A 14800-nucleotide genomic window follows, 5' to 3' on the forward strand; every position below is an offset into this window, starting at 1 on the left:
ATGCGCGTGTGACAGACGTAGTGTGAGCCTCCTGTGTGCACTCAAATGCTGACAGCATACATATGCATGTGTTTTCATGTGTACACCTCATGAACAGTTGTTTGAATATTCCACCTTCTTGTGTGTGCGTGCGTGCGTGCGTGCGTGTGTGTGTGTGGGCTACTTTGGGGGGCTAACGGGTTCCAGTTGCTTAGTAACACAGTTGAGGGTGCATGCAGCGCTTATGAAAGTGTGTGTGTGTGTGTTGAGCTGTGCGGTGGAGTATATGAGATTATCATAATCATCTCACAGTTACATTGGGTCTCCCTCAGAGCCGCTCATTAGCATAGCGGTGTGAGGAGCCTCTATGACTGTGCAGCCCGCTCAGAACACAGTTTCTTTTTAGGTTGTTTTCTCTTGAACGTTCCATGAAATGAAAAATGAAGCCTTCGGTGTATTATTCCATTATGTTGTTGCTTTATACCAAATAAAAGTAATGAAAAACACATACTTCTGAATTAATTATTATGTCAAAGCCATTGTCAAACATCCCTTTCTCTTCCTGTAAAGTGGAAAAAATGTTTCTGCTAAATCCTTAGAGTGATCCAGTCAACTCCACCATCATGTAAAGCCTGCAGCTCTTCTGTACCTTCATCCATATTCTAACCAGAACGTGGGGCAGAGGTGTGCATTCGAGTGTCTGTTTGCAGCGTCGCCCACATCATCGCCGCTGCTCAGACATAACAGGCCGTGGCCTGACGGTGGGTTTAAAAACACGTCCGTCTCCTCCTCCTCTGCAAGCGGAGGTCACGGAGGAGACTACGAACAGCAAGAACAAAGGTGCATCTTGCAGGTTTCATCCCAAAAACATACCAAAGCAGTCGGGACATTTACAATATGAAACCTCTCTGCAACAGTAATCTTCCTTCCTGTCTGTAGTTGGATGTTCAGGTGTTAAAAAGAGCACCTTGTACCTGCTCTCCCTGGCTCTCAGCACGTTTTCATCAAGTATGGTCATTTCAGTGCTGTTCCACTGTTAGTTTTTTTTTTTTTTTTTAAATTCTGTTCTTCCTCTTGTAAGCAAACCAACACTAGTAGTTTATCTGTTGGACAGTTTTCAGTACCTGTCATCGCAGCACATTTTGAGATTTTGGCTGCTGTAAAGGAGGATGGCAGTCAGTGCTTGTAAAGCTGATGATCTAGGAATTTAAGCCTTTTTTTTTAACTGCACTCAGTGGAAAGAGTTTGCATAACAGCATGAGATAACATGGTTGAATCAGAGAACCTCATTAGTTTATTGGGTGTCGTCTATGGAGCCATAAACCTCCAGCTATGCTGTGATTCAGGAATCCCTTCCTCTTGACCGTAACAGTTTTTTAGTACGAGCCATATGTTGCATAGGTCAATTAAGCTAACTGCTGTAGTAAAAGTCTTAATCACAAGTTTTATTTGGCTCGACTGGGAGCCACGTCTGTCTGTGATGCTGGCAGACTTGGGACTTGTTGGTTCAAGACCGGGAAAGAAACTCAGACTGTGAGAAAGCTGTTGTCCTTGCTACCATGAATAATACATGTACCTACTCACTTGGCAGCTCCAGGCTGCAGGAAGGGATCCGGGCACGGTGTTCAGATGTTCCCCGCTCAGCGACTGCACCTGAGTTTGCTATGCGTTGTACACGCCGGAGCGATTTTTCATCTGTGCTCCAGCTTATCCCACTGACCTGACTGTGGAGCAACAAAGAGAAGTTCAGCTGCGACTGAGAGCTGGCTTGAAAGATTAACGTTAACATCTGCTGTTTGAAGGGGAGTCCTGCTTTGAAAAAACTAGCAAATATCTATATTTGAGAAGCTAGTGCCTGCTGCATGCAGGCTTTTTTCCTTTAAGAAAATTGCTGAATTGATTATTAGCTCTACATATTGTTTGGCCAGAGTGGGAATGTAACCATGACAGTGAACTTTCTGTACTCAAGTGGTAAGTTTCAGACAACCCCTGAAAATGGGCCCCTGATCTTTGTTGTGAAGTGCTTTTTAATTATGAAGTCACTGGTGAACACAAAGGAAGAGCTGCTTCCTCAGTCATTCCATGCTGCTGGTCTTGCACCCACTTGCAGAATGTGGGGTGTGTGATATCTCCAGGGAGTTTGTCAGGAAGAAGCTGAACCCTAAATCACAAATATATTTATAACTCAAACTGTTAAAAGACATGTTCCACAGGCTAATGTGGCTTTGATTTAAAAGGGGCCATCGAGCCCAGTATGGAGATTATCTGTAGCATTGGTGCCCCCTGCACAGCTGAACCGCTACGAGCCAAGCTGGTGTCATGTGTCGTGACCAGGAAACAGGAGGCTGCTGATAAGGAAGTGTGTTGTGTCAGAGGACAGCCGTGTGCTCCGCTCTGATAACTCACACCTAGCGGAGACAGAAACCCTGCGGCAGATATCGCATTTTGTGTGCTCGTGTGCAGATTCATCATGTATCGGGAACGAATGAAAACAAAGCAGTAAGCCGGCATCTGCTGAATGTGTGCAGGACTCATGGAAATGAGACACAGTATAACAAACATCCATTGTGCTCTGAATGGCTGCGTTTCCTACTGATGCACAGGACTCAAAGCTGCCTATTAATCAACAGGCTGCAGAGGCTTGTGCATCACCAATTTAATTTACCAGGTGCTTGCACAGCACACAGACACAGTTTACCAGTGACTGATGATAATGCTGAAGATGAGTAAGAGAATAATCTATCAAGGAACAACTGGACATGAATGAATTCAAGTTCTGACTCAAGCCATCAGCGTTCTGCAGTCATACAAGTGAAAAATTAGATCTTCATTTGTTTATAATATTTATTATTCTAGGGCAGCATCTAATTATTTTCAGAGTTAATTATCTGGTTTACAAAATATTTGATAGCCTAAGGTGGCGTCTTCAGATGTCTCGATTCTGTTTGAACAACAGTCCACAATGCAAATGTATTCAATATACTTTAATAGAAACAGGAAGGTCAGCAAATAATCATAATTCAGAGGATGGACTGCATTTATAGCATGTTTCTAGTCTACGCTTGAACACTCAAAGTGCTTTACAACACAGGCCACATTTGCATACACACACACACACACACACGTACATATTATACAGCTATATAATAATAACAACTGTCTTTATAATGTGGTTTTCCCGAGTATTTGAGGTAATTGTACAGAATACAGTTCTTAATTTCACATTTCCAGGACAGGTGAACTGACATAATCCCTCTTCTCCACCTCCATCGTCTGCTTGTGTCTAACTTAGGGTGCTAAGTTCAAAACCTGAAGTTCACGGCTTTACTGCGTGTAATATCGTTACTGTTTGATTTAGTGCTCTTGGTGCTCCTCGGTGGTTTAATGGCACCTTTGATCAAACAAAACTTGCGTTGTTATCAGGTGACTTCCTGGCAGCTATTTACTGTGTAGATGTTGAAATAACAAAAAACAATAAAACCCACTCAGTGTCCAGTAGAGGAGCGTTACATCGTAACTGTTTTATAGTGTGTGGCACAGTAAATGTACAGGAACGCTGGTGTTGACTGAAGGCGGTGCACACTGATAAAAAGCATGTTGTACAGTGGACTTCAGCGGGTTATGCTGCTCTTTGCTGTTTGGGTCCTCGACCAACGCCGCTGCTGTGCTTGTGTTCATCCCGACTTTCTCTTTCTCACCCTCTCTCTCTCGTCCCTCCCCTGCTCCTCCACCACACTTGCACTCTGATTAGTCATCTAGCTGATGTAGCACAGCATGTCCGAATGTTGAAACCCAAAACACAGCCCACACCCGTCTCCCTCTCCGTCTCTCTCTCCTTCCACATCACATAATAAAAAGCAGAAATTGGATAACATCCCGTTGCTTCGGTTTGTCTTGTTGCAATTCAGACACCTGAATGTGCATTCAGATCTGCACATGCACATAATATAAAAGGTGCATATGATACATTCCTGCATGCCCTTCTTGTATTTAACACCAGGAGGCTGCAGTGAAATGTCTTTTTTTCCCAGTTGTCAGATTGAATGTAAAATAAATCTGATATGATGCAAACTTTACAATATAAGCCTCTTCCACACTGAGCAAAAAACCACACTAACACCCACTGACATCTGGCTTTTGTCTTCAGTGGGAAAGGGAACAATCTGCATTCATTCCCGGCTCTGCAGCAGTTACGGGTATTTAGGAGCTCCAGCTCTGATTTGCAGTAATGGCAACATGACACCAGGGTGGACACACTGATTTTCACCCCTTTTCCTGCACAATGGTGACGTGTGTTGAAGTCCTGGATGCTGGCGTGTAAATTTTGCCTCATTTCAAGCAGGACTGTCAACTTGTTACACTCCGTTTCCATCTCATCATCACCATCTTATAAAAGATATGAAGAATATAACCACCATCATGTTGTTACTGGCCTCCATGCTGCTTTCTACTGTTGACTCTTTTTGGATGAGTTTGCAACAGTGAACATGACGCACCAGAAAAAACACAGACTGGCAATAGGAAGACATCAATCACCTATTTATTGTGGGTGTACCCATGTTTAAAAAACGAGATATATGCACTAATTTTGGTGTAAAAGTAGCTGTTGTGCTGTTGTAATTTCTATCATAAGTGGACCATTTCTTCTTGTTTACCTGAACCAGCTGTCCTCGTGGATCATGATCAGAACTGCAATGAGCTAAACTCATAATCCTGTCACACCTCTTTCCCCCTGTTAGCTGTGTGTCTACTAGATACCCCATGTCATGTAGGACCCCAGATTAAAGCAGGCCAAGTAGTAGTTTGTGGTTGGCCAAAAGGATCATGTGACTATTCGTGAATGAGCTTATATCGTAATTAAGAAGTGGCTTTGTTATTGCTTCTGGATTACTCCTTGCCCTTGTTCAGTATACCAGTCAGGGAGTCGGGGCTGTTTCTGATGGCAGGGCAACGAAAGATTCAGATGCTTTGTGCTAAAAAAGCACCAGTAGACAACAAAGGCTGTAAGTCTGCAAAAAGTGTATTTGTCTGTGTGTCTGTCTGCTGCTTCCTGCTTTACTCCTCCTCAGCTATCATTTCTCTACCTATCCCTTTTCCCTTTTTTATGTTCGCAGCAGTATTGTCAGAGCAGTACCAGGGTTGGCTTCATGTAATGTTTGCAATCTAGCAGCTGGAGCTTTTTCAATAGCCTTGCACCCATTTCAGGTCTCTGTGGAGTGGAGCAGAACAAAATGTGCTGTGATTACTGTGGGTCTGCAGCTCTGAGCGGTTAGCTCAGTCCTGTGCAGGCCGGAAGTGGTGTCCTTGACCTAGTTGCAAGTGGTGGCTTCTAAACTGTATCACTACTGTTCATGCAGGTGTTAGCAAATGGTGTTTATATTTTGCATACATGTCCTCTGGCTTAGTGTATGTGATTCTTCATCCATCTTGGGATAATGTTGCTGCAGGTGAACAGTGAACTGGCTCTTTTTACCCCCGTCACTTTTAACTCTTTCCTTTTTATTTCTTCCCTCTGTTGCTGCTCTGAGTTCAGGGCGCTATCAGGGCACCATGCATCTGCCCCCCTGCAAACTGAACAATTTGTTTTCTTTCAGTTTTGATGAGCTAGGAGACGGATAACATCAGCTGAATGTCTACAGAGCAAATAGAAATGTCTCATCCGGATCCTCTCCCTCTGTTTTTGTCTTTGTGCAGTCGATGCTGATGAGATTAAGAGGCTAGGGAAGAGGTTTAAGAAACTCGACCTAGATAACTCTGGCTCGCTCAGCGTGGAAGAGTTCATGTCGCTGCCGGAGCTCCAACAGAACCCGCTGGTGCAGAGGGTTATCGACATATTTGACACGGACGGGAACGGAGAGGTGGACTTTAAAGGTAAGCGCTGAACTCTGCTGGTGGGGGGAAAAGCTTTGTTCTGGTCTTTGTTAATTTACTGCAAACAAACCAGAATTACCTTCTACCACAGACCTGGAGTCAGAATCCCCCAAAGAACAGCAACAACTAGAAACATGTAGCAAAACCAGCTTTGACAATATGAGCATTCATGTTCCACCACTATGTAAATCAGCAGCGTGAAAGCATCCTGACGCATGCACTGAACAAGCACCAAAACAAAACCAGGAACGGCCAGTACAAGAACTTAATCCACCATTAATACCTTTGTAGGTAGATGATGGCAGCAAAGAGAACATAAGGGTTCATGCTAATCTGCATTAGATGTCACTGTGCTGCTCTGTCCTGCAGAGGCTTGTGGGTTTTTTTTTTCATCCAACGATATAAGGCAGCTGTAGCATGGTCCATTAGCATTTAGTGTGATTTGAAACTCATTTTCCATAATACAGATGATTAATAGCAGGGTCCACGGCAATGCACAAATACAGTAACCAGCATTTGAGGTGTGGAGAAATATCTGAACTGATTGAATGCAGAGCTACACCCAACCCTTAAATATACTGTTTTAAAATAACGATTACCTCCAAAGTCCAACGACAATGCACGATTAAAAATAATCAGATATTGAATCTAAGGACTTTGCACCCAGCTGGTCTCTCAGCTCTTTTCTAAAAGTCTGAAATAAGGATTAAATCATGTCATAGCATCTAGTAAAAACAGGAAAAGTTGTGGAAAAGAGTTCTAATGTACAGATATATTCTTGCGCAGCTGTAGATGGACTTTCTGTTTTGTGTTGGTTGATTTCAATGATCAGCTCTTGACGTTCTCTAGAACATTTCACTGCTTACATTAACTGTGAAACCCACAGCACTGATTGTTGTTCTCTCTTCTCCCAGAATTCATCGAGGGAGTCTCACAGTTTAGCGTCAAGGGGGACAAGGAACAGAAGCTTCGATGTAAGTAAAGCCGCTTCTCCACCGAAGCCACATGTGGCCAGAGGTGTGCTGCCTCTGGCTTGTTTTGCTGCTTCGGGACTAAAACCAACGGGGGGTTTGTCCCCCGTGTCTACTCTGTTCTGTTTGCATCACCCTGCCCTACTGCTACAACAAAAAACACCTCCTGGGGAAAAATTGGTGATTGTTAAGCAGTACAAAATTCACTTTTTGGCTCACCTGCTAAGGGCTAAAAGATCTTAAATCAGTCCTATCAGAAATGATTATTTTTCTAGCCTGGTTTATTCACCTTAAATTTTGGTGCTCTGTAGCTGCTGTTTGCTGAGATTGACTCTCCTGCACCCCCCCTGTTTCTCTTCCACCCCTCCCTCACGCCACACCCTGCACCACAGTTGCTTTCAGGATCTACGACATGGACAAGGACGGCTACATCTCCAACGGCGAGCTCTTCCAGGTGCTGAAGATGATGGTAGGAAACAACCTGAAGGACACACAGCTCCAGCAGATCGTGGACAAGACCATTATCAACGCAGACAAGGACGGAGACGGCAGGATATCCTTCGAAGAGTTCTGCGCAGTAAGTCCGAGCCCTTCCGGGGCATTGCTGGGTTCGGAGATTTTGCACAGATTTTTGAATTGGCTTGACAGAACTGGGTTCCAGTTTCACACTTCCAGTTGAAATACGGCGTCCAGAGCTGTAAACATCAGCTGCTGCGTTCCTGCTGCATATGATGGGGCACTAAAAATACTGAGCCAGCACTTTGCCTGTTATGCTACGGGAGTATTGGACCGAGCAACAAATAAAAGATTTATTCTACATGGAGGCCATATGGCTGTGAAATGATATATGTAGTGACTAAATATATGTATCTATATATATATATATATATATATATATATATATATATATATATATATATATTATATAGTGACTGCTTTATCACTGCTGTAGACTGGGGAGCAAAAATCTTCACAATCATGAAGGTTTTTCTGTTGTCAAGTCCTGAATACCTGGGCCTTATTAAGTAAAGCTGATGTTATTTATTATTTACTCCAACCACCAAACACTCATACAAACCTGCTTCAGGCTTGTAACTAATCTACAAGAAATGACCGTAAAGGTTTGAAAAAGCAGAGAAAAAGTCCATCTGACTGAGAGGATTAAACATCTGCTGGCTCTAAAATACCTTTTTAAATGGTTTTGGATTTTGTCAGCCCGGCAAGAATTTGGATCCATGCTCGTTGGACTTCCATAGCAATGGATTACTGTTTAATAACAGTGAGCAGTTTGATTCAGTTCAGTTTAAGACGGGGCTACTCTAGATAGATAGAAACGAGTTCTTCCTGGAGATGTTTTGGAAGTGACGGGGTTACTCTCTGAATCTGCTCTTTAAAGCCTTCTTCACAGTCAAAAAAAAGCACTCACGATTTTTGATCTTGCTGCATTTGCTGCATGTCATGTCGATTCAAAAAGCGTCCTTACAGTTTAGATAGAAAGTGCACGGCCTGATTTAATTATCTAATTTAAGATCAAAGAGGCAAACAAAGTCTCTTTCAGTACAATTAGCATTCTCTTGGTGAAAAGTGCCATCCACACATCTCGTGTTGGACCCCAGTGGAGCGAGCTTTGCTCAGAGACATTCCCTGAAATGATGGCTGCCTCTCCGGAGCCTTGAACTAAAAAGGCTCTCGTCCTTGTAGGAGTGCATTTCCAGGATGGTGCAGGAAAATATCAGATCCTGCTGTAACACAGCGGCGTCGCTCGAACACTTCAAGGTTCTGGGAAGAGACTGCGTGATGTGATTTCAGTCTGGCTTATAGGAGCCCTGATCTGAGGCTGGGCACTGTAGGCCGAAAGAAACTGCAAGAAAGGGAGTGTAAAAATATCACAGTGGACGTAAAATTAGGTTTTGTCTGGTCGTAGTGAAAGAGAGTGTACACGTCCAGTGTTGCTGCAAGAATCAGCAGTTAGACAAAACCTCCACCGATTTCACACAAAGTTCAGTTTGCTCGTTTGATGTTGAGAGCAGAGGCAGTAGTAACCTTGGCTAACTACTCAGCCGGTGAAAACAGTTGTTTAATGTCTTCTGCCGCTCTGGAGGTGCTTTGTTATGTCGGCGTGAGGTTTGAAAGAAGTCGGAAATGAAATGAAACATTGCAGTTGAGTTGCATTATGGAAACGGTGGGATGCAGCTGTTTTTGTCCTCTGATGCTTCCAGTCTGTTTAATGTCTCATGTGAGTCCTCCAACTTTATGGGGGATATATTGTTTATTTCTAGATCGTTCTTTGCATGTATTAATTAACTCTTTTTTTGTCCTTGTATGTCCTTTTTCTCCCATGCAAGTACACTGAGTGCAACGTTAACCCTTGCATGTTCACACATACTTGGCCAATAAGTCTTTATGAAAAAGGGCCACACATCTCAACCTTTCGGCATCACCGCCTCTAACAGCACAGGATTAACACGGTTTTTTCTTCTCCTTCCAGGTGGTCGGTGGTCTCGATATACACAAAAAGATGGTGGTGGACGTGTGAGCGCTCTTCCGCTCGCAGACTCCACCCTTTTCCTCCTCAACACTCGCTTTCTCCACCATCTCTGAAGATCTGCTCAAGACGTCCGGCAAAACGCTCTCTGTGTAACTCAATGGAAGTATTCTCTCTCTCTCTCTCTCTCTTCATCTCTCTTTCTCTCTCTCTCTCTCTCTGTGAAGCCACTTATTCTTTCAAAAAACCACGGGCCTCGTGAAGCCAACTTTGAAGTGTTATTGAACTGTAAATTCTCTCACTAACCCGGTCATAGCACTTTAAGAGACTGAAGGACATCTGTTTGTCATTTGCAAGAGCATCTCCGATTTTGGATGAGGGGGGAGAAAGGGGGCGCAGTGAAGAGGCTGGTTGGCTTGTCCATATTTCATCCTTTTTTTTTTTTTTTTTTTGTTAATTGTTATTTTTGATATTTATTTTTTGTTCTTGTCTTTTATAAAGAAGAAAAAAATACAAGTATATCTATGGTTGTCTCGTGAGGGGAAGTGTGTAGTATTTCAACACTTGACTTACAGTACAACATGAACGTAGGGTATGAAGTGCCAACCAGAACATATCCAGAAACCAGTCCAAGTTATTACCCATCACCGCCGCTGTCAGTCGTGCCGGACAAACTGGCTCGCGACACTTCCAACTGCGAGTCGTAGTAGGTGCAAAACTAAATTTCAGATTTTCTGACTTTTTATCCTCCGTTTTAGCAGTTTGGATTAGACCAGAAAAGCTTCCAGTCACTCTTAGCAAAGCAGTTCATGTTTTTCTTTTGTGATAAGATCGCTAGTTTTATTCCTACTGAAGAATGTGTTTATATTGTTGGAGATTACTCTTGTTTCCTGTCATGAAATTATAGGTAGACGAATTAATGCCAAGAAAATGTCTTTCCAAAATAATTTGTGGCTGCAAACTGATCCATGGTTTACTCTTGGTGAGGCATTTCGCGTCTAACGGCGTGCATCCTTCAGACAATCTGCAATGCAAAGAACAGCTCTGCGCTCACACTCACGAATAGACTGAATCCATTAGACTTTCATTTAATGTTAAGAACCAAGGCTGGACGGGCTTGGCAAAGAACTGAGAGTAATAGTTTGAGAGTGAATTATGATGAGATTATACAGTTTGTGTGAGTGTATAGCAATTTAAGAGACTTATCTGCAGGCAGCGTTTTGTTTTTTTAAACCAATATGTGTATATTAGGTAATCAATGTGTGCTCATCTTCTTTAACAGCAAGAGGAGAAGGCTTTGCTTTCCATGAGCCCTTCTGAATACTTACCTTCAGTACAGCACAGGACGGGTCAGACTTTGCTTTAACACAACATGAACACTTAAAATCTTAACACGTTGGCATGATCAGTGTGAAATGGGATAGACTGCATACTGTAGGGTTTTTTTTTTCTTTTTGGAAAGTGTACATTTCAAAAGTTGGCTTCTTCTCCCACTTCTTTTTTTTTCTGTCACAATCACCTCATTTTCTCCCCCCTCCAACCCACTAATTCGAACAGGGAGAAAAACATCGATTCAATCAGATGTTAATTTGGAAGGGAAAATTGCTTCCGACTATAAACCGCACCAGGATAGCTTTTTGTTTTGCTTTGGAGGCCGACTGCTGGTTTGAACAGGAGTTTTCAGTCAGAGATGTGAATCTGGAGTGCTCTGTCGTCCTTTATCCCAAAGCTCTGCACGGCTTGGGCCTCCCTGTGCTTGCATGACATGGAAATATATTTTTTGTTGTGCATGTAGATCATTTTTTTGAAATAATCCTCTTGTTTACACATGGATGGTGATGTTAATATATTTAAGAATTTAATGGTATACAATATGGATGTTGCCAAACTTTGGTAAATGTACACATATTATGAGAGGTAATCCAAATGAACTGAACTACATGTAACTTTTTGTATTTTACCCGGGTCAGCGAGATGCTTCTATTCCAGTAAAAGTTGCATATCTGATCCTGTCTCAAACTGCCACACACTGTACTCAGCTTAAAGGGGAAAATTTGATGTTTTGTTTTTTTTTCTTTCTTTTGTATATAAGTATTTGTTAAATGCAGTTTTGGCTCTCTGTTCTCTGTATAGTTCAGACCGCGCTTTAGTTTGTAAGTGCTACTTTTTCTCTGAGGGATTTGGGTTCTTTTTAGTTCGTGTGGGGATATGAGAAGATTTAAGTTTGAGAACCTTTTTTTTTTTCCTTTTTTCTGCATGCTGCATCTTATGCTGTGGGACTGTTGGAAACTTGATACTGTATGAAAATTAAATAAAATTTAAATAAACTTTGAAATGTTGAAAGTAATGGATTTTCTGTCTTTTTTTAAAACCTCATTTCCCTTCAGGATGTAAATGACAGAACAGAACTGTCATAATCACAAACTTTATTTGGAAGCATACAGTATGTTGAAGTATTAATTAGTTCCTATTCAAACCTGATATTTAAGGAACAAAATTAATCTCATTTGTTACTAAGGATTGAAATTTATTTACACAAACTCATGCTTACAGGTAAATGCATATTGCTTATGCATGTATCATGATTTCTGCCTCATGTGTTGGGTCCAATGAGACCATAACAGAGGAACCTGAGGTGTCACTCTTCACTCCACATCCACACAGATCAGTGGGAATACCACCAGCCAGTGGGGGGAAAAGGATAAACACACACAACAACCAATAAGACTTCAGAATCTCTCCGCAGTCCGGCTAGCCACCACCCTGATGTTGCCGTAGACCTTTGAAGGCGGACTTCCTGTAGGGGCAAACAGGGTTTGAAGGTCACTTCTCAGCACTACATATGAATTCAAAGAGCTGATTTTCAAGTATGAGATCAGCCATTTGTCTGTGAAACCTCTGCTGTACCGCATTTATCAAATTTAAAACAACATCTTTCTTACCCAAGATTAAGTTACATATTGCTGTCCGAGCCATCTTGATGTTCTGGAAAGACCCTAATATGTGAACTTTTCTGTTGAGAGACAGATAAAGCGGTGTTAATGCTTCAGGAATGAGACATTCCTCTGCAGTTCAGTAACTTGTCTGGGTTCAAGAGAAATGCTCTGAGGTAAAAATTCACAGTTTCCAGTGAATTATTCTATATCACAATGTTTGTCTTTGCATTTAATAACTGAGCACAACACTTGGCAATGGTGACGAACAGTAAATAACAAAACAATTATGAATCAGCACAATTTTAATTCATTTGATTTTACAGTTATCCACGAAGCTTTTATGTTTCTATGGAACATTTGTCTTGGGCCTGTAGCTGTGCATGACAAGAAAGCAGAAATTGAGTTTTCAAAATTCAGAGTGCAGCTGTGAAAAAAACCTAAATGTTAAACTCTAAGAGAGCAATGAAATAAGTGATTAAAAAAAACAACCTAATAGTGAAGAGTACTCACGTGTCTGCAAGCACAATGCGAGTCTTTGTGACATTTTCAATAGTGAATTTGGTTTTTCCTCCCTTCCCTGCTATTCTTCCAATGGCTCTGGATAAGTGATCTCCCTTCAGGGGTTTGACTGTCAAGACAAACAACACAAGAAAACATTTAAATACACACCAAGAGACTGGACATGGAGTTCATTCTGCAGCGGCAAAAAAGAGTTTCAGAGCAGACACGAGCACCACATCGGTGTCATCTTACCGTCAGTGACATCAAAGGTTTCTAGGAAAAGCTCATCTAATCTGATGAGAGCTAATGCATCCTGCAAAGAGAAAGTGAGAGCGTTACATCACAAACCAAAATCAAATGAGGTCCAAGGGACATTCACAAAACATCAACAACCAAATACTGTGACAGCTATGACAAAGCTCAGTGCTCAGATTTGAGTTTCTGTTGCTCTACATTATATGACCGCTGTCTTTGAAGGCTGACAAAGATAATTCTCAAAGAATGACCTTGCCATTCTATTTCTTATTTAAACAAGGGGACTTTAAATTAACAAATATTCAACAAAAATATTCTCAACAATTAATCAATAAAATTTAAACAACTACCAAATACACCACAGGTTTCACAGACAATTCTTATGTAGCTTCATCTCATTGGCAGTCAATGACACTGACCTTTTGATGTCAAGCAGTGGATAAAAGTTCAATATCAGCATATTAATAATAAGAATGGTTCAAATCTAAAATCTCTCCCTCTGCCTCCAAACTCTACGTTGGTTTGACAAATACACGTTTTGTTTAAAAAACAGACTGAGAAATCTGATAAGAATATCCATGTATCTGCACAAAATGAAAACATGCACAGTGTACTCACTTCAACCTGGAAGCCGAGAACAAACGCTCTTACAAAATCTGCTGCTTTTGTGAGCGAGCCAATGTCCTGCGTTTCTTTGCATGTCTGAAAGCAGAAAGGTATATTACATACAATACAAACACAACTATGGGTATTAGAGAAAAACAGTACAGGTGGGAGTTACTGTCGAAATGTACTGCGGAAACTTACTTTGATTTCAACATTCCTTGTTTTGAGGTTGAATCTAACTTGAAGCTGTAGGTTCTCTACAATGGGGGTGAAGATCTTCAGCCAGTTTTCCTTCAGCGGGGTGTATCTGTGAGCAGGGACAGCAATTTTGCGCATCTCATCTGGTCCCTGAAACACACATGAAACAACATTAATAAGAGTGTTCTGTGGCACTGAATTGGGATTTATCTGAATACCACTTTAGTTAATTATTCTTGCAGAATCCAACAATGCTTTGATGGAGAAAAAACATAACTAAAAGTTACAGTGGTGCAGTCCATATCCCCCAAGGAATGGGCGGAAGTATTTCAACAGTAAAGCACACTTGTCACTGGGACTGATGATCCTTTTCAGTGTTTAATTACTAAGGCGCTGGTCCCTCTAATCCCTATACTATTGTGTAGTGAAATAAAAAATAAAAAGTCTCACCAATTTAAAATACTTAAAGAAGCACTAGAAGTGTCACAAACACTGAACACAGCAGTTGTTAGTGTTTTGCTTCCCCCCTGTGCTACCAGCACAACATACAGTAGTTTTATTTAGTGCAGTCACGAGACTACACTGCGCAAGCGCAAAACAGTTAATAGCCACTTTGTAATGAAGGTAGTGACATTAAAGAACGTGTTTTTGTTATTTATTTTTGGTTACCTTTGAAACAACAAACACAGCACATGTACACTGATAGTAGTTACCTTTAATTTGTCGCCTGAAATCGGTGGAAACTGCGGCCGCTTGCTTGCCACGGGCTCCTCTGTGTCCATGTCCACTCCATCTTGTTCACGTTTTCGTTTCTGAGTCTTTTTAGACTTTACCTTTGTGAAAGAATCTGTGTCATCTTTACATTCCTTGGCAGCACCAGCGTCGGGGGTTGTAGTTTTATCAGTGTCCATCTCGAAACTAATTTAAATATAATACTTCGCAGTCAAACCTGAAGAAACCGACGGCCACACAGGCATGAGGCTCTCCTCGTGCATTGA

General features: G+C 41.7%; 2 protein-coding genes across 2 annotated transcripts in view; one reads left to right on the forward strand and one right to left on the reverse strand.

The window, feature by feature from the left end:
* Positions 1 to 11653, forward strand: part of LOC121614009 (calcineurin subunit B type 1) — a 26121-nt gene extending 14468 nt beyond the window's left edge. The window contains exons 3-6 of the mRNA XM_041947770.1: positions 5674 to 5850; positions 6765 to 6824; positions 7214 to 7398; positions 9310 to 11653. Of these exons, the coding sequence (XP_041803704.1) occupies positions 5674 to 5850; positions 6765 to 6824; positions 7214 to 7398; positions 9310 to 9357 (470 nt within the window). The 3' untranslated portion in view covers positions 9358 to 11653. The remainder of the gene's footprint in view (positions 1 to 5673; positions 5851 to 6764; positions 6825 to 7213; positions 7399 to 9309) is intronic.
* On the reverse strand, positions 10940 to 14786 carry pno1 (partner of NOB1 homolog). Its single transcript, XM_041947769.1, has 7 exons — positions 14516 to 14786; positions 13806 to 13952; positions 13617 to 13700; positions 12996 to 13056; positions 12753 to 12870; positions 12249 to 12319; positions 10940 to 12103 (listed from the first exon to the last, which is right to left on the reverse strand). The coding sequence occupies exons 1-7, from the start codon at positions 14711 to 14713 to the stop codon at positions 12036 to 12038; spliced, it is 747 nt and encodes a 248-aa protein (XP_041803703.1). The 5' UTR covers positions 14714 to 14786; the 3' UTR covers positions 10940 to 12035.
* Positions 14787 to 14800: the final 14 nt, after the last annotated feature.

This window comes from Chelmon rostratus, chromosome 11 (genome assembly GCF_017976325.1).
Source record: "Chelmon rostratus isolate fCheRos1 chromosome 11, fCheRos1.pri, whole genome shotgun sequence".
Taxonomy (NCBI): Eukaryota; Metazoa; Chordata; class Actinopteri; order Chaetodontiformes; family Chaetodontidae; genus Chelmon; species Chelmon rostratus.